At 36.3% G+C, this 20,387-nt stretch overlaps 1 protein-coding gene across 2 annotated transcripts in view; it reads left to right on the plus strand.

Annotated features, from left to right (window-relative positions):
* DYRK1A (dual specificity tyrosine phosphorylation regulated kinase 1A) overlaps window positions 1-20,387 on the plus strand; it is a 143,668-nt gene that overhangs the window by 42,832 nt on the left and 80,449 nt on the right. Inside the window, exon 2 of one of the 2 annotated variants that reach the window (XM_024120033.3) lies at window positions 4,610-4,695. The exons of the other annotated variant lie outside the window; for it this stretch is intronic. Within the exon in view, the coding sequence (XP_023975801.1) occupies window positions 4,686-4,695 (10 nt within the window). The 5' untranslated portion in view covers window positions 4,610-4,685. The remainder of the gene's footprint in view (window positions 1-4,609; window positions 4,696-20,387) is intronic. 2 annotated transcript variants of the gene reach the window in all.

Consider the following 20,387-nt stretch of genomic DNA (forward strand, 5'->3'; position numbering starts at 1 on the left):
CATCTTGGAGTGGTGGAAAGTAGTGAACTTCGGTGTGGGACCAGAGTTATCATGCTGTGCCCTTAGGCCAGGCGGGTTAATCTCTCTGACCCTTGATTTCCCCACTGATGAAATAACAGTGCCTACTTGTAGGGTGTGTGTCAGCGTCTGTGAAGTGTCTCAGCTGATGGTGTATAGCAAATGTCTTTTTCCCTGCAATTTTACTCATAATTTTGATTTGATATCATCTTACGCTTTTTGCCTTTTACTTTTTTTTTTTTTTTTTTTTTTTTTAAGACCGTGACTATTTCCTAGGGATCCTGGGGGAAATCATAAATGTTCTTGGTTTTTAGGATTTCTCTTGAAACCTCCAGTTAGTGAAAGGACTTTTTCTGTGTATGCCATTTGATCATCTTATTGGGAATTAGAGTTACAGATTTTTTATTTTCCTTGTGTGTTAGGTATCAAAACATTTCCCCCATGACTCCTTTGGCTATTAATAATTCTTGAAAATCTATTTCTAAAATTATTATCTGGAAAAAAGACATTTTCTTCTATCACTTTCTTGCTCTGTTAGTGTAAATGAGCAGAAGTTTATAAGGAAAGCTAGTCACAGAGTATAATTTTAAGATAATCACATTGTAATTTGATCCATGGAATCAAATTTTAGGTCTTTCAAATTCGTTTTCATTTTTTTTTTAACATCTTCATTGGAGTATAATTGCTTTACAATGGTGTGTTAGTTTCTGCTTTATAACAAAGTGAATCAGCTATACATACACATATATACCCATACCTCCTCCCTCTTGCGTCTCCCTCCCTCCCACCCTCCCTATCCCACCCCTCTAGGTGGTCACAAAGTACCGAGCTGATCTCCCTGTGCTATGCGGCTGCTTCCCACTAGCTATCTGTTTTACATTTGGTAGTACATATAAGTCCATGCCACTCTCTCAACTTTGTTTTCTTTTTTGAGCTTGTTATTTTACCTTTTTTTTGTAGCTTATTCTTAATTGGCATCTTCTGAACTATCAGAATTGTCTTTTAAATCTCATTGTGCATTATATTTTATTCATGTGGGTTAAATTTTTTAAATTGTGACTATATGAATATATGAGAATATATATTGATATAACACGTAAAATTAAAAGGTCATAAAAAAAACAACTGTATACTTGTACCCAGCTTAAGAAATAAAACAGTACCTACCCGTACTTCTGAAGCTTGTATCAGACTGATTTTTTTCACCGGCTGCTTATAATACTTCCCTACTACTTTAGTTATTTTGGAACTAGATACAGGGCTTCCCTGTTAGCGCAGTTGTTAAGAAACTGCCAGCCAGTGCAGGGCACATGGGTTCGAGCTCAGGTCCGGGAAGATCCCACATGCCGCAGAGCAACTAAGCCTGGGCGCCACAAATACTGAGCCTGCGCTCTAGAGCCCGCGAGCCACAACTACTGAGCCCGCGTGCTACAACTACTGAAGCCCGCACGCCTAGAGCCCGGGCTCGCAACAAGAGAAGCCACTGCAACGAGAAGCCCGCGTATCACAACGAAGAGTAGCCCCCGCTCGCCGCAACTAGAGAAAGCCCGCGCACAGCAACAAAGACCCATCACAGCCAAAAATAAATAAATAAAATTATTTAAAGAAAAAACAAACTAGATACAGTTTTTAGTTTTGCCTCAGTACAAAACATTGTGTCATTAGAGAATACGTCAGTACCTGCCATTTAGTTTATTAACTCTTTTTGAGTTAATCTGGATTTGCCATATCATGCTAATGCATTCATTTCATAGTTTTGCCACTCTAGTTGTTTTCAGATATGTAGTAATTTTATAAATCTCAGCATGACAGTGCTTTTGATTAAGTGTCTCGATATTCCCCCACCCCTCTTGGGAAAGAGAGACAGACACAAAGAGACCGAGTCTGATACCTTCCTGAGCATACCATGCACGTAAACTCAGCTTGTTGAAATTCTGTTATCCTTGCAGATGTGCTGTGGGTTAATTTTATGTAGTGATTTTCAGACAACTAAAAATTGGTTTGTAAGTTTAGCTTCAAAAACCACTTAAGCTCAGTTCCTAGATTGTTCATAGACCATTGTATTGCCTTGGGCAAAATGTGAGCTAAAACATACTGTAAAAGATTTTGAGGACTATGGGAGGTTCCTGTGGTAAGGATAGTAGATGCTTTTCGTTGGCATCTAATTTTGCTCCATGATTTGTGAATGGCTCCATTTGTGGGGGAAAAGATAAAAAATTCACTGTAGGTTTTTCTCAGAAAAAATTAAAATATGCCTGTCTGGATTTGTAAGCTTCTTTAGAAAGAAAATTGTATCTATAATTGGCAAAGTACATTTGTTGTTCGCTGTTACCTACTTATTGTCATTAAAACTCACATCTATTTTTTGAATAGTGACCAGCCTGAAGGATATATTGGAATAATCACTAGAATCTTTATTTAAAGTAATCCAAGGTCAAGACTTGAGTTTATCATTTCTCAGTATATGATGGTTTAGTTGCTGCATATGTCAGCAGCAGATTTTGTAACTTACGGAAATTCTTTACTCTTTGCTAAAGGCTGCTTTTCAAATGAGTGTGATTAAATGGTTGATTTTTTTTCTAAAAGATGTCAGTTTTAGGGTGAGACCATTTTGATAATCCAGAGTCAGATGCATTATCCATTGTGCCACTGGCCCACTCATCTTTTCCTGTTGAAACCATTGAAGTTGGCAGGGTATATAGGTAGCATTGTGACATTTTACAGGTGAAGAATATGATGTCAAGAGCCTGAAGGATTTGAAAATGTGCAATTCATGGCAAGAGATTTAAAAATTCACATTTTCCTTTACCATAGTTTATGCTAGAATTGTAAAGACTGACCATTTATGAGGGAAAAATTATTAGAAAACTATGTCTTTGAAGTAAAAATCTTGAATCTTGATGATTCAAATATTATTTTTGCAAATAAAACTTTTGATGCACTACTTTAATGTTCATCCATTTATCTGTCCATATCCCCTTTCCCCCAAGTTGGGTACTAACTGGTCACATGCCTAGGGTTTTCCTTGATACCACAGCAGCATCTGAGCTGGAAAAGTGGTTCTTCAGGAATGGAATCTGGAATCCAGGGAATGATTTCAGACACAGGTAGTTCCTAATTTACAAGTAATTCATACATGTAAACCCCTTCCCTGAGCTGCTCTTTCAGTTGCTGCTATTTGGAGTACAGAATTTGAGCTTTTAAAGAACTTCTGGGGTTCAAAAGTCAGTAGAAGCAGAAATAAGTGAAAAGCAGACATATTTGGTGGCAGTAAATATAGAGTCAAATCCATATTATGACCCACTTGCATGAAAATGTTTTTCCTCAAACTACGTCAGTAGTTTTTAACATTATTTTGCAACACTGTTAGAATTCTACCACTTAGGGGTTTATTTGAAGGGCTAACTAACTAGCATCCTTGTTGAAAACTGCGAATATTAAAGTGAATTATTTCAGCCCTGTTGATTTCTTCCTATCACATACCTGAAATGAACTACACTGAGGCAGTAGGAGCTTTGGGTGGTAGCTTAGGAACATACTTAGGGGAAAGCATTGTTGTTGTTATATTAGCAGGATGATTGGAATGTCATAATGTAAAATTTAGGGAATTACAGGCATTAGGAGTTGAGAGAGTGCTAACAAAGGAAAACAACCTACTTCAGAATTTGTCCGGATAAAGAGAGGATCTAGAATTGGTTAAGTTTCTATGTTTCTTCTGCAGGGTCCCCAGTGCCCATGGCTGGTATAATATCTTTTGGGTTCAATAGATGTCTTTTGGCTAGTCTGGGAACTTGGCCAACATAAGCAACATTGTTTCATTAGGAATAATACTTAGTTCCACAGCATCAATTTGAAAAATAGATTTTTAGACCAAACTCACTTATAAGTTAGGTTTCAGCCTGTGCTTGTCTTTGTCTTGTCTGTCATCACGTGCTCTCAGTTGACAATAGCTATGAGGTTGCTTTTGCTTTCCCATCAGTCATGGAATTTGCTGACCAATCATAAAATAGCAGCGGAAGTAATAAGTAGGAAGTAAAGTGAAAAAATTACAGTAAGTACAAGAAGCCACTCGGAGCAAAAGAGGGCTTGTGGGCTTAGGGGAGAAATTGGTGAGCAGTGTCTCAGAACTTAATTTACCAGTAACATTGGTAGATTGACATGTGATCGTTCCTGTAGAGTAACTTTCATTACCTCTGTAGTAAGCCACAGTGAAAAGTGAATTCACATTTACTGATTTGTGAATTGATGTAGATTACAAAATGTAGATGTTTTTTATTCAGATAAAATTACATAGAATAGTGTAATATTGACAGTTTATTTCATCTCTAGAAATGTGTGAAATTTTTGTTGGTAGTAGTCAGATTTTAAAACTGTTTTTCTCCCTGACAATTAAATATTTTATATTTTATATATAATTGCTTTTCATTAATGAAAATTATTTTCAAGTAAGCTTAAATAAATGTGAGGAAATGAATTTGCAGTAATTTTATCTCTTATGTTTTGGGGATTGTATTTACATTAGATGTTCCTCAATTAGGGGTAATTGTCTTGCATCCTTATCTCTTATCATAATCTGTTTTTCTTCACACAGTGTTATAGTTTTGCTGCTGGACTCTTCCCTCCCTTCCCCCACCCCGTCAGGATGATATGAGACTTGAAAGAAGACGATGCATACAGGTGACTCAAGTTTTGAAATACAGTAAAACTGTGGCTGTCTGAGAGAATGTGGGAACTGGTGGTATATTTTGAATGCGGGAGCTTTCTGATAAACAGCATTAGTGGGGAGAATTATTTAGATCAATAAATGCAAAGATAGTTGGGATATTTATTAAACTTGACTTTGGGAATCGGTTTGATAATCAGTGACAGATAGTGGTATTAATACAAATACAGCATAGTGATTGCTAGTACTTGACCTTTTCAAAAGGGGTGTTGGTTAATACTTTGGCGAGGATTGAAGTATTTCTGTTAAAAAAAAAATATTCACCTTTATGGTTGAATGCATGTTCCCCCAGATCCCTGTTAGAAGAGAGCAAATCTTTTAAAGGCATAGGGAGTAGATGTTAGTAGTGTGTCTTAAGTCTCTGACAATTCAGTTAAGGATATTATACCCATTATGTATGATTCCTTAAAAAATATGGTCTGGGATTTTGTGTTTTCTTTCCTGCCTCTCCATTCCTTCCTTCATTCCTCTCTTTCTCCTTTCTTTCTTCCTTTTCTCCTTCCCTTTTATCCTTTTGTCATTTGTATTTATACAGGAGAAGCAGTACAGAAGGCATTTTTGAAAGAATATTTTTGATTGCTTTATAATTAATTGAGGTGATCTTAACTTATACACGGAAAAATGGAGGCTGTTCCACCTGTGGCTGTGTTTGAGCTCTTGAAAATGTAGTGTAGCTAATGGATGAAGTGTTACTAACTTTTAAACTCGAATGTTCTTAAATCAGGCCGATTAGGAGGTATTTTGTTGAACCAAGTGGCTTATATTTGCAGACCTGGTCAGAGATAGTCTTATTTGATTTATAAACTGTTTGAAAGTGTGATCTTTAACTGGAAAAGAAGTAACCACATAAATCTTGGATAGATGCTTAATTACATTATTGGTGAAGGTGTTAAGGTTTTTGTGATTGCTTTTTATTTGGGTGATCTTTGTTTTCTAAAAAGAAAAAAATTACCATTTTTTGACTTCAGCTTGGGATTTTAAAAAGTAATGTCTCAGGTGTGCCATTTTGTATGAAGAAATGTGCTTGAATATATATTAAATTTAATTATAGATCAAATCATATTTTACATTCATGAGGGACTCAAAGAATCTGATGGTAATTCTTTTTTGAGTAAAAGGTGTTTGAGTAATTATTTCTGTAATCTGTCTCTCAGGGGTGCACATGTATATTTGCCTGTACGTATTAGAGGTACACCATGTACACATTCTGGCTGAGTGGCTGACAAAAGCAACATGATGCTGAGGCTGAATGTCAGTGTCATAGAGGAATAAATAGGAATATTTACAGAAAAAATTATAGAATTTTATGAAAATTTTGTTGTCAGATTTTATAAGTTTGACCTTTTGGTGCAAGAACAGTTGCTCAGCACTGTCAGCTCCCAGATTGCTCCTTGGGCACTATACTGCACGTTGGCTGTACCAAGTAGATGCTCACTTTCACCTGAGGTCAGTATAGGAACAAAGTACTTTGGGGGTATCTCATAGATTTATCCATGAATATTAATGATTTTGGAGATTTTCCCTTAAGAAATTTCGAGGTGGCAAAGTTGCTATTTTATTTCTAGTTTACCTTCACAAGATATGAAGAGTTTCTAAATGACTCTTTTTCTTGAGAGGCTTATGGATGAAATGAAATATCTAAAGAGTAAATCCAGTTTCTAAAGGTTATCTAGTTAATTTTATGAATGCTGGAACACACAAAAAAATTACAAATACTAGATTTATGATATAATCTAGTCTCTTACTCAGCCTCATAGTCTTTAAAAATTACCAACATTTACTGGCTTATAAAGGAAAAAACTCAAGAAGAAAGATCTGACTCTCTCTAATATACATATTAGCTGTTGGCATATTTCCCTTTCAACAGTTTGAAAGTTAATAATTGTTTTTGAATGTAAAATTAACAGCTTTCACAATCATCATTAATTAATGAAGTTTGCTCTGGTTTTACTGTGCACACATTTATTCTTCAACGGATAGAATTTTAACACATAAAAGCTCGTAAGGAGTTTTTTCATTGAAAGTTATTTCTAGAATGCTTTTGCCTACTTGAAAGTGAATATTGTTTCCCCAGGCAGTCATGGTCCTGACATTATGTTGGTTAGCTGTGGTGGTACCTTACTCTCTCATACCATTTCATTTTAGGTGCAGGTTCAGGGATGCTAGAAAGGACATTGAAGTATGCTTTGACTGACTGTCTTTCAAAAGCCACAGCTTAATAATCGATTTTTACTGAACAGCAAGCCAAAGTTAAACTTCAGTATATCTCTGGTACGTGTGTATATAGGTGTTCCTGTACTTACTTAATTTGAGGGTATTTTTGCATATTTTAAAATACAGTTAGAATGTAAGTTAGGTAAAATTAGGTTATTTTTTGATTTTTGGAAAAAAATCATTTATGACCAAACATTTTATTTGGCTAACATTTGCTTTGTACCAGGTACTGTAATAGTGTTCTGCTCGTAAGGATCCCTGTACTTAGAATCAAGGAGCACGTAGGAGCACATTTCAATTGGAAGAGGGGGCAGATATATAACAAATTTTGCAGTGGATGTTTATGATAAATTTTAAACACTTGTCTGTTGAATTCAAGCCATCTAGAGTAAAAACAGAAAGCACTCTCTGGTTAATAGCATTTGCAGTAATGGCTTCACCTAATACCTTCATGCCGACGTTGTCAAGATCTACCTTTGTGTCCCAGTCTTCTCTTCTGAACTCCAGACTCATGTAACTGCCTCCTACATGTCTCTCCTGCACATACTCCCTCCTCTCCTATTTATCCCTGTTAGCGATGAGTGACACCATTCTACCCAAGCACACTGTCATCTTGGGAACCTAGGAGCTACTTTTTACCTCTTTGAATTAAGCGATAACCAAATTCAGTTTATTTAGAATGTAGAAATCACTTAGGAGATTAAATTTGGAAAATGCACTGCCTCAGAGATCACTGTGGACATTAACATAAAGGCATTTGCATTTTTCCAGTGTATTTGATAAAAGGACCTCACCTTCCTTTTATTTCTTATTTATACCTGTTAACATCCAAGGGAACATTAATGGGAAAAGCTGTTGGATACAGCAGTTGATACTGTTCTTTATTTGTTGGGCTTGTTTAACAACTGAAATTGTTTTTTAACAATAGTGATAGGCTAGTCATTTTAAAACTTGAAATAGTTCTAGAACATACAGCTGTAACTCTTTGAGGATGAATAACATTGGAAATTTGTTTATTTTGAAAATCAATTCTTTTTTTAAATATAAATTTATTTTATTTATTTATTTTTGGCTGCGTTGGGTTTTTGTTGCTGTGTGCGGGGTTTCTCTAGTTGCGGCGAGCGGGGGCTACTCTGTTCTTCTAGTTTTCTTTTTTTTATTTTATTTATTTATTTTTGGCTGCGTTGGGTTTTTGTTGCTGTGTGCGGGGTTTCTCTAGTTGCGGCGAGCGGGGGCTACTCTGTTGCGGCACGTGGGCTTCTCATTGCGGTGGCTTCTTTTGTTGCAGAGCGCGGGCTCTAGGTGCGTGGGCTTCAGCAGTTGTGGCACGTGGGCTCAGTAGTTTTGGCTCGTGGGCTGTAGAGTGCAGTCTCAGTAGTTGTGGGCTTAGTTGCTCTGCAGCATGTGGGATCTTCCCGGACCGGGGCTCGAACCCATGTACCCTGCATTGGCAGGTGGATTCTTAACCACTGTGCCACCAGGGAAGTCCCGGAAATTTATTTTAAATTCCGCTCATTTGTTCATATTGTCTGCCATACTTCTATGAATTTAAGTGCTTAAAACCATTTGATGTGGCAGAGTTTTAATTTTAGATTAAAATGTGAGTTTTGTAGGGCAAAGTTTGTATACCTCAGTGGTCACAGGAGTATGGCATACTATTACAGAACAATTAGAAATCAGATCTGTATATTTAAATAAAACCAACTTCTGTAATTCCATTCATGTACAGGGTGCACTGGGGGAAATAAAAGGGTATGTACATTTTGACATTTGGGAGTGTATTGCCCATTTTCCTCCTTTTGGACTTGTTCTTCATGTGGTCCTGTGTATCTGGTCTTTTTTTGGTAAGTGTTTTCCCTCCTTTAGCTGTCATTCATTTCTTAACCCTGAGTGGTCTGATTTTGTGCTTAATAATTCAATAAATTGATGGGTTTTGGTGAATGGTAAATCTAGTGGATTTATTTTTGCTCTCAGATTTTTTTTTTTTAAAGATATTGGGGGTAGGAGTTTATTAATTTATTTATGTATTTTTGCTGTGTTGGGTCTTCACTTCTGTGCGAGGGCTTTCTCTAGTTGTGGCAAGCGGGGGCCACTCTTCATCGCGGTGAGCGGGCCTCTCACTATCGCGGCCTCTCTTTTTGCGGAGCACAGGCTCCAGACATGCGGGCTCAGTAGTTGTGGCTCACGGGCCTAGTTGCTCCGCGGCATGTGGGACCTTCCCAGACCAGGGCTTGAACCCGTGTCCCCTGCATCGGCAGGCAGATTCTCAACCACTGCACCACCAGGGAAGCCCTGCTCTCAGATTTTAATTTTTTCTCCCAAGAAAAAATTGGTAAATACTTGTATTTACCAAGTAATACAGCATCAGTGAAAAAATTTGGAAATTTATAAGAATATAGGTAAGTGGAAGGAAGCATACCCAGAGTTCTACTGCCCATTGCACTATGGCACTTTCCCTTCTAGTATTTTGTTTGCAATGCCATTTTTGATTAATTAAGATCATCTGAATATCTGTTCAGGTTGGTGTGCTTGGGTAGAATCTATTTTTATATTGTTTATATTTTTTATTGCCTAGCATTATATTGTGAACATTTCCCTGTGTCATCAAAAACTTACTAACTGTAGTGATCTGCTGTTCCTTTGAACTTGGGAGCAAATTCAGAGGATTCAGAACTATAACTTTTTGCAGGTGAATTATTTTAGAAATTTATTTTAAAGTATGCTGAGTTGAAACCATTTCTTTGTATGCTCATTTCCTAGTTAAGTTAGGTTTCTCTCTTATTAGACATTTTCTTTTTTTTTTTTTTTTTTTTTAACTTTTCCTTTTCACTTTTTTTTTTTAAAGTACTGACATCTGTGCATGAGTGTTTGGTTGTATGTTAAATTATTTCCTTGTAATTTATTCCTAGGAGCGTAAGTATTAGGTCATAGGGCTTGGAAAATTTTAAGGCCCTTCATACAGCCTTTTAGAAAGGTGTTTGGTAATATGTACCAGTTTATACTCACTAGCATTAGATGAATGTTGGTCTTTTAATATACATTTGTGAGCATTGAGTATTATAATTAAAAATAAGTTTCTAATTCAGCTGGCAAAAAGAAGAATCTTCTGTTTTAGAAAATATAAAAGTGACAGTGTGTAATCAATGGAGAAAAAAGTTCAGTTGCTTCAGAAATGTATAAAGTGACAAAACTAATATAGTTCAGTAAATATTCTCCTCCCAGGATTCTTTCTAGCAAATGGTTGTATTTAATGCTTTTATGGCATTTGCACATGTTTGCTGACCAGTTTTTGGTCCCAGCTAGTCTGATTCTCAAAGTCTTATCCTGTTTGTGTTTCCTGTGTGTGTCTCGCAGGGTTCCTGTGACATAGAAAGTGCTCAACGAACACTTAGAAAAAACCCACTTTTTGTCGTTCTACTAATGCCTAAAAATATCTTACTCTGAATGTCTGCTTTAATAAATTTCTTCAAATGGTCTTAAGAGTTCTGCATTATTTTCCATTTCCTTATCCTTTTATGTTTCATATTTTTATTAAGTTTCTGATTTCTAAGTGAAAGCAATTAATAATGATTACATCATATATGTATCTCATAAGAGAACATATGATATTTATAGAGAAGATGATGGGAAACCTGAGGTTAGCCATGTTGTAAAGTTGAATTTCTTAGACCCTAGTGCCTTTATTCAAGACCTAGGCAAAAGCAAATAGATTCATATTCATTATTTTAGATTTTAGGGACTTCCTAAATGTACCTCCAAAAGAATGTTTGAGTTCTGGGAAGATGACAGTAGGGCATAGTTTTTTGAATCTTCGCAGTTTTCCCTAAAAACAGAGTAACGAGCACAGCAAAACCAAAAATTCACGGACACTTTCTATAAGACTAGGTGAACAGTATCACTACAAACCCTAATAGAAGTAGGTGGGGACAAATCTCCAATAACTACAAGACCTGCATGGTGTCAGCATTTGTACAGAAAGATGCAGAAGGGAGCAGCAGGAATCTGATGGACCTGAGAACAGGAGAACCCCAGGCTAGCTAACCAAAAGTCCCTGGAAAGTGTGGCAAGCAAGTTGGAGAACAGAAGCTAAAATTAAGAGATGTTTTTGAGTTCTCAGGATACCAGGGGCCCACAGTGAATTCTGTGGGTTAGATCCATCTGGTCCCTATGAATTTTCAAAACTTAGCAGTTGAAGTTCCCTTCCTGGTCAAAGTCCTGCACTAAGGAGACGCTGCTGGTAATAGAATCCAAATTAAGGAGGATGAAGACAGTGGGGAAAAGGGGGAAAAGGACGTATAAAGTAGCGGGAAGGTGGAAGTACAAGAGACCTCATTCATGAAACTGTATTTCAGTGTCCTTCATTTCCTCTTCATGAAAACAGAAGAGGACTCTTATTGAAACCGGAAAAGCTACTCCAGTTTCGTAAAAGTTTTTTATTTTACGTGAAATAGAGCAACTGACTAGGATCACAGTCAAATTCCCCATAGAGCTTTTGTAAGAAGAAAGGAAAAAGGAGAGAATAATATTTCTGCAGACAGTGAAAGCATACTACTAGAAAGAAATGTTAATGAAACAAATAAAAAATATAATCTAATGTTTCTAAATGAACTCAGAGAAATTTAGGTAATGGTACAAATATGGAAGAGCAACATAAATCTGAATAAGGAAATCTTAGAAATGTGGTGATAACTAAGGAAAGAGAAATAAAAGAAAAAATCATTTAAAAAATGAAGTCTAAACTAGAAGGTACACAAGAGTGAAAAAACAGTAGAAAATTTCTTCAGAGAAACAGAAGATAAATAGGAGAAAAAAAAATTTGACAAAAAAGAATTAAAGAAAAATAAAGAAGCATTCTAGAGAAAGTGACATTTACTAAAGAGAGGCAAAGAAGTTTCAACATACAAATAATAAGAGTCTCTGAAGAGGAACCAAAGCAATGAAACTTAATAAATTCTAATAATAATAACTCAAGTAAATTTCCTGAAATTAAAAAAAAAAGTGTTGCCACTACATTTGGAAAGGGTATGTTGTATACTTGGATAAATCGATACAGAAACGACCAACATGTAGACATTCTTTAAACATTATTGGACTTTAAATAAAATTCTTCGAGGTATCTAGGTAAAGACCCAAGTCTTTAAAGGAAGAATATCAGATTATCTGATTTTGATAGCAATGCTTTATTCTGGAAGCAATGGAGTAACATCTCATATTCACAAGGAAAGGAGATAAGAGCCACGAGTTTTATACCTAGCTGAATTGACTGAAGTATAAAGACAGCAGAGAAAATATTATGAACGTGAGTATGAATTTGGAGGCTGTTCTTTCTTTGAGCACTTCTTAAGGAATCTACCAGAGACTAAACTTTGGCAGCCAGAGAGATCGCAGGGACATTGATATAAGGGGAGCTTTAAATAGGTACTTGTGGAACTTAAAGGATGCTTATGAGTGAGTGTAATATATAATGGCTAGATTCTCTGTAATGAAGATACAGTACAAACAACAACAAAAAAGGTAGAATAAAGTTTCTGATTGCTTCATTGTTACTAATGGGAAATAAAAGAATATTACTTCAAATTGGAGAAGAGGAAGGGGAGGGGGGAAAAGTTACTAATTACGTTTCAGTGGTATTCTAAGTAGGGGAAACAGTAGGTCATACTCCTACACCCCTAGACACATAGTGAAAAGAAAGGAAAATAGAAGGGATTTGGGTAACCATGAGAACAAAATACAAAGTTCCAAATCTCACTTTCTTCATATGGGGAATAGGAGGCATAATAATGGTAATAAAACCTTACAATGTAGTGCTGAGCACACACATAGCACATGCCTGATAGGTGTGCTCTATTTTAATTATTATTATTCTTTCCCTTCTCAATTGTTATTACCATACTATTAATGAATATTTAGGGTTTGCATTTTCTTAAATTTCCCCTTTATTTGAGAATTTGGCCTGTCTTCTCAAATTACATGTTTAATGTCTCAAATTTTATCAGACTTACAGTTAATTCAAATTCATCTCATTTACATAATTTAAAATTTGTGTTGAAGGACTGTTTTATTTATTAGCCATTGGAATTAATGCTGATTTTTTTCCTCCTTATTGGAATTATTCAGAAAGGATTTATTTGCAGGAGCAGGGTAGATAGGGAAAAAATGTAATAGGGATAAAGGGTTTTTTCTGGGAACCAAGTTACCTGAAAAGCTAATAACATTTTGTTTTTTCAGAGTGATATACTTGACATGATTATCTAACATCCATTTTTACATGAATCTAGTAGAAGAAGATTTTGTTACAACGAAAATTTATTGTCGAAAGAGATCTGGAATACTTTAGTTTTCCCTCTTCCCCATTCAGTAAAACACAAAATGTAATTGTTTTCTCTCTTTGAGGGCAAGGACTTTTTCCCTATCCCTCACCTTTTATAGAAGTAATGTATGTGTGTGTGTAAATATTCTCTGACACAAATTACATATCATAAAATTCATCTTAGGAGTAAGTTTGAGTTTTGAGTGAATTTATACAGTTGTGCAGCTATTACCACCACAGTCCAGTTTGTGTGCGTGTGCGTGTGTGTGTAATTAATTAATTAACTTTTATTTTTGGCTGCATTGGATCTTCGTTGCTGCGCGCGGGCTTTTCTCTGGTTGCGGCAAGCAGGGGCTACTCTTCGCTTTGGTGTGTGGGCTTCTCATTGCGGTGGCTTCTCTTGTTGCGGAGCACGGGCTCTAGGCGCGCCGGCTTCAGTAGTTGTGGCACACGGGCTTAGTTGCTCTGTGGCACGTGGGACCTTCCCGGACTGGGGCTCGAACCTGTGTCCCCTGCATTGGCAGGCAGATTCTTAACTACTGTGCTGCCAGGGAAGCCCAAGTTTGTATATTTTTAATTAAAAATAATTCAAGTTCAAATAGAACTTCTGTAAAGAAGAAAATAAAAATCAGCAGTAATCCAAATAATCAGAATATCACTGTATTTTTTTAGTTTATATATTTTTGCCTGTTATACCTTATGTACATGTGGCTCCTTCAAACAGTATTGAAGAAACAAAATGGGGTCACATTTTACTTTTTCTAGTCTTCTTTTAAAATTTAAACATTTTCCCGTCAATATTCTTTTATAACATCATTTTTAATGAGTAATTAGTATTTTACAAATCAGGTAACTATTCCCCATTGTTGCTAATTAGTTCATAACAACGTTTAAGTGAATGTTACTCTGGTAGTCCTTGTGTTCATGTTTGATTTATTGCCTTAGGTCCAGTTCCTAGAACTTGCATTTATTGAGTTAAAGGATATGTACTTTTTAAAAAAAAATTTGTTTATTTTTGGCTGTGTTGGGCGTTCATTGCGTGCGGGCTTTCTCTAGTTGCGGCGAGCAGGGGCTACTCTTTGTTGCGGCGCGTAAGCTTCTCATTGCAGTGGCTTCTCTTGTTGTGGAGCACGGGCTCTAGGCGTGCAGGCTTCAGTAGTTGCAGCACGCGGCTCAGTAGTTGTGGCTCTTGGGCTCTAGAGCGCAGGCTCAGTAGTTGTGGCACAAGGGCTTAGTTGCTCCGCGGCATGTGGGATCTTCCCAGACCAGGGCTCAAACCCATGTCCCCTGCATTGGCAGTCGGATTCTTAACCACTGCGCCACCAGGGAAGCCCCAAGGATATGTTCATTTTTAAGATACATATTTTCAAATGTCCTTTTAAAGAACAGTTTATGCTTTTGCCAGCTACACAGCAGAATTTTACCACATTCTAGAATCCTGAGTATTTAAAAATATTTGCCAATTTAATAGACAAAAGATAACTTAATATTTTAATTTGCATTTATTTGAATATAGTGAGATTGAATATGTTTTTATATGTTCTATGAATTTCCTTTTAATATTTTTTGCTGATATTTCTCTTGAGTATTTTTTTTAAATTTCATTTTCTAAGAGTTCCTCACTGACTCTGATGATATGCCAGGAACCATTCTAAATGATTTATATTTATTAATTCATTTTTTCTTGATGATAACTCTCAGATAGGTATGATGATTAACCCAGCCAGAAGTTAGGTAGCCTGCCCCAGGTCACACAGCTAGTCAAGGATGGAGCTTGGATGCAAACCCAGGAGCTTGACTCCCAACTCTTAAACAGTATATTCCTGCTTTGTTACTTACTTCTCATAATTTTGCAGTTTATATTTGTGTTTTAATTTAATTCATAGTATTATTTTATACAGGAGCTCTAAGTTTTTGTATGGAGGGACTAGGTCTTGTTTATTAGTGTCAATGCCTGGAACATAATCGATTCTCAAATATTTGTTGAACAAATGAGAATAAACCCATTAACAATCTGTTGGTGGTGGTGACCTTTTATTTTGTGTATTGTATATCCTCTTTTACAGGAATTCCCAAGGGCTTCATAAATAATTTACTCTGGTTTTGATAAGATACAATAAGCTTATCTGTATTAGCTTTTCTGGAAGGTCTGTGGAAGTAATTACTGCTTTAAAAAGGAACATGTGTTCTTACACAAGCAAATATGAGTGGTGAAGAATGTATATTATCGACAGGGATTTGAATTGTAGATTCAAGTGAAATGAAATATTTGTTTTGAGTGTGGGAATAATTTGATGGAGTTTGGTTTTTGTAGTTTTAGAAAATGGATAGACTTGGCCATTATTTAAAAGGCTTTTTGAATAAATTTTGGTTTATTTTGAGCAGTAAGATCCTTTAAAAGGAAAACCCAAACTAAAAAAGTTGATGTAAAAAGTTAGTGCGAAAGGTTTTGACAGTGTAGATCAGCTACTCCAAAGGTATAATTTAAGATTGCAATTCTAAGTGCTTTTTCTCCCTTTTCGTTTGACATCGGGCTACTATTTACTGGTCCCTCTTTAGTTTGGTTGAGGCCTTGGGGTGTCCTTTAAATGCTAGTCTTATTAAAAAGTGTAGAGGTCCATATTATTAAATGGATCTATGTTAGAGATTAGAGAGACGCACAAATAAGTTTACTTCCATTTTTACACACTGTCCACAAAATATACATGGGATCAAGTACTCAGAAAGCAGACACTTGAAAATGTAAATATTTATCTTGTTAATAGAAACCTAGGTCTGCTTTGTATAAAGTTATAAAAGCTAAAAAATTTTGTTGAATGCTTGCCTTTTCTGTAACCTCCTGGTTACAACCAACCTTTATTTCCCCTACTAGTAGTAGTATTTTTTAGCCCATGCTTAAGTGACATGTTAAAATCATATTTGTACTTTTCTTCTATATTAAGCATTAATTACTCATTAATTACTAAATTTATGGACATATGTTAATAAACCTTAATTCTGGAAGTGAAAAATGAAATATCAGTTTTCCTTTTCCTCATTCTCACTCCTTAGTGCTAAAATGCCTTTTAATCTTCAGTCTTTAAATTCTTCCTTTGGTTACTTACATCACTTTACATAGGGTAATAGATCTACTTTATTATTTAAGAAACTAATGGCTGTCGTCCCAGAAAGAGGAAATCAAATAGCTCTCTATGCTACCTTTCTCTCTGCCAATTTCTATTACTATTTTAAAGTTTTTCTATTATTATTAAAATTTTATAAAATTGATTTAAACCTCTCTTTCTTGACCTGTCAGTTTTAGACAGTTTCTCTTGTTTTCCCAAGATATAAAATGAGGGCTTTAGTACCCTTTCTTTTTACCTCACAGACAATGACTTTTACCACTTAGATATCTTTCTTTAACTGCAGTTGAGTTCCATGATTTTGTCTTGAGGTTCTGTTGAAAATTAAAAGCAGAAAAAGCTATACTGGAAAAACCACATAGTGTATTAGGACCTATAGAGAGGGAGATGTAATACTATGTCAGTGAGCTCCTTCCACTCATAGAAGAAATGTTTGTGCAAAGATTGGAGGTGTAGTGCAATGTCATGATGATTTTTAAAAATGATTTAATTGTATGATGTGCATTCAGTTTTCACTAGGAAATAATTTTTTAAAAATATCAGATGCAGAGTGATTGTAATTTTTATTTTAATAGAATATATTTGCAACCCCCGTTGCCCAACTCAGGAACCTGAACTCCCTCTGCCATTATCATCTTTTCTCCCAGGCGGGAGGACGGGTGCAGATTTGGCGTTTGTGGGGAGACACTGGACAGATGGCCTCAGTTCAGTGGCTGTGAATTGGGGTCCTGGCAAGAGGTTTCTCATCCTTTCATTTCCAGGGTGGGGGACCCCAGTGAGCAGCACGGAGTTGTGCTGCTCCTGTCTAGCCCTTCCTAGGCAGGTGGCTTAGTGTCTTCTGGGGCATTTCTTTGGCCTCAGCCTGGGGGCGACTGTTCATCTGTGTTTGAGTGTCTGAGTCTCAGTGTGTTGACTGTGTGGTAGACACTTCTTGGAGCTGTTGGGACAGGCTGACCACGCAGCAGGCAGTTGTCTGGTAATCAAGCCCACTTCTGCCCATCCTTCTCCTCCAGTTTTCCTTTTCCACTCAGAATGGCACCTGCCACTTTTGCTGTGGTTCTTGGTGTCAGCTTTCAGCTCTGGGTCTTTCTGATACTCTTTGGATTATTGGTATGATCCTGTTGGCCTTATATCTTGAAGAAGTCTGTCAGAACCTTTGGCTCACTGGTATTTCTCCATCCCATGCTTTAATGAATTGATTTTATTTTTGTGACTCTTGACTGCTGTGTTGGTGGATATTAGGGAGGATATGAACCGGTATGCTTAGTCTATCTAGTGCTGTAGATTTTCTTTTTAAAAGCACCTTCCACACTCAATTTAGGAAACTGAGCTTCTGGGTGTGGCGTCGGTTCCTTCTCTTGCTGGTAGTCTTAAAGGATTTTTCAAGCATTACTCCAATTCTGGCTGTCCTTGGTTCTCTATTTACTAGTGAGTTCTGGTAGTAAATACTAAGAACTAGGTGGCATTCGTGGTCTCAGTAAAACTTTTCCTTCTGCTACCCATCTGTAGTATAGCACTTCAAGTTGCCCATGTGAGGGCTTCCCTGGTGGCGCAGTGGTTGAGAATCCGTCTGCCGATGCAGGGGACACGGGTTCGTGCCCCGGTCCGGGAAGATCCCACATGCCGCGGAGCGCCCGTGAGCCATGGCCGCTGAGCCTGCGCGTCCGGAGCCTGCGCTCCCCAACGGGAGAGGCCACAACAGTGAGAGGCCCGCATACCGAAAAAAAAAAAAAAAAAAAAAAAAGTTGCCCATGTGAGAAATAGCTCTCTTGAGAGTCAATACCTGTACTTCAGTTTCTGCCTTTGTGACTTTTGGTTTGGGCTCTGTTTGGAAGCACTGTTTTCTCTGTCCACGTTTTGCCCATTACCTCCACGTGGCCTCTCCTTGTTACCTAGATTTCAGCTGCTTGGGAGGATGTCTGCTTATCTCAGGTGCTTCGAACACAACCATCTTGAAAGTGAATTTTTCATACTGTTCATTTTAAAAGTCAAACTGAATATAATCCCTAAATGTGTTAAATCTGTCCACCTGTTTTCATATGACATGGAAATTGGTAAGAAAATACTTATTGTAGTTTGTACAGGTGAAGATGGTTAAGAAAGATGAAACTTACTATATTTTATTGTCTTGATAAGCACAATACAAAGAAAGTTTTTAACCCCAAAGTTAATTTGCAAGAATCTTTTTTTGTTGTTGTTTATTTTGGCAATGTGCATCGATTATGATAACATTTAGCTAAATAAAGGCTTGATCAGTCAGCTTTTTATATTTCCATGATACCTGATGAGGGAGTAAAAGTGTATTTAATATACAACAGTGAGCATTCATAATGTTTTGGGTGCCTTTTTTGGTTTGGGAGGGGAAGGAGGATGAAGATGGGGCCATTTCCCAAATGTGAATTACTTGATCCACAAGAGTAGAGAATAGTCCAGGATTTAAAAATTTATGTCTATAATCCAGATTTCAATAACAGTTTACCTTCTGTTTTTACAAGCAGACTCGTGAGAAGGAGGGGAAAAAAGCATCAGGATTGCTCTTAAGTTGGAGAGAATCTACTGGACTTAATCTTTTGTAAAGGATGTCCAGCTAAACAATATGGTGGCAGCCTCACTTTATAGAATGAGGCATTACAAACTTGACCAAAGTAGTTGCTCAAAAATTTTTGAATATTTTTCCAGATTAGATGGCTTCAAGTTAAAAAAGGAAAATACTTGCCATTTTTCAAAACTATAAAGCTACATTGTATTTCTCCCTAAAATTCAAACTTGTTGGTATGGTGTGATTTGTCATTTGAGATAATCTTGGATGATTTGTTACGTGGCATAATAATGGTCTGTTACACATTGAGAGGATAGAGGCTGTTTGTATGTCCTGAGCATCATTAATTGCAGATGAGAAGTTACTAGTTATATATTCTAAATATGTTTCTTCTTAGAATATAGGGGAGAAAACATAACTGGAATACTGTATTTTTAAAAAGTTAATGATTAATTGTATACTTAGAAAACTTACCATTTTCTTTACTAGGAATTCTAAAATACATATTTTATGTAATGAAGATTCTAATTTAGTGAGTTAACTAATTTTAAACATTTTAAATGTTTAATTTCTGATTCTAAAAGTAGTAGTCATTGATGTTTTCCTAAACTCCACAATTTAAGTAACTTTTAAAAGAACTGCTGATAACTAAACAACATTTAAATTCAGGATGTTTTATCCTAGAGCATCTGTCACCAGGCAGATGATATTTCCTTGTGTCTCTAGGCCCCAAAGGAAAATAAGAATCCAAGGTTTTAATTTTTTTTTTCTTCTTCAAGAATGGGAAAATTTTGTCCTATGAAAAATGTTTAAGAGGTGGGCCAGGAAACAGCCTTCGTTTATATGGAGAATGCCTTTTTTTTTTTTTTTTTTCCCCTTAAAACTGCTGTAGATTGGAAGACAGGCTGGATTAAGATCACTTAATCAATGTGATGGGAGTAAGAAGAGCTTGAACTTGGGAGAAATGACCAAGATATTAAAGATTCATGGGCAAGAGTATGAATGAATTGGCTTAAAAATCTTTTTTGCCCTTGTCTTTAGGAATTAAAGGAGGCTTGTAAAGGGTTCCAAGTATTTAAAAAACACACCAAATGATATGTAAAGTTTGAAGTGAAATGAGATTGCGTCTTTCAGGGAATGGATTAAATGCTTTGGGTTAGTGATTTTCAACCCTTTCTTAAGTAAGCCTTGGTTAATAGATGCTTTTGTCATATGATGGCATGGAGAATGAGTCTGAGCTAATCTTTTTTGAACATTTATATTTAAATATATTTTCATATGAACAGCAAACCATGAGACTTACTGGTACCCGACGGATGTATTGATTATTTATAGATACTGTTAGAAGATTATTTGGGAGGGCTTTGATTTTCATCTGTAGGATCTTATGCACTATTTTTCTAAAAGTATAGTTTGTTTATGGAACAAGGGCTTAGTGTTAGACAGTCTTTCAGGTTTCTT

The sequence above is a fragment of the Physeter macrocephalus genome, chromosome 8 (assembly GCF_002837175.3).
Source record: "Physeter macrocephalus isolate SW-GA chromosome 8, ASM283717v5, whole genome shotgun sequence".
NCBI classification, from domain to species: Eukaryota; Metazoa; Chordata; class Mammalia; order Artiodactyla; family Physeteridae; genus Physeter; species Physeter macrocephalus.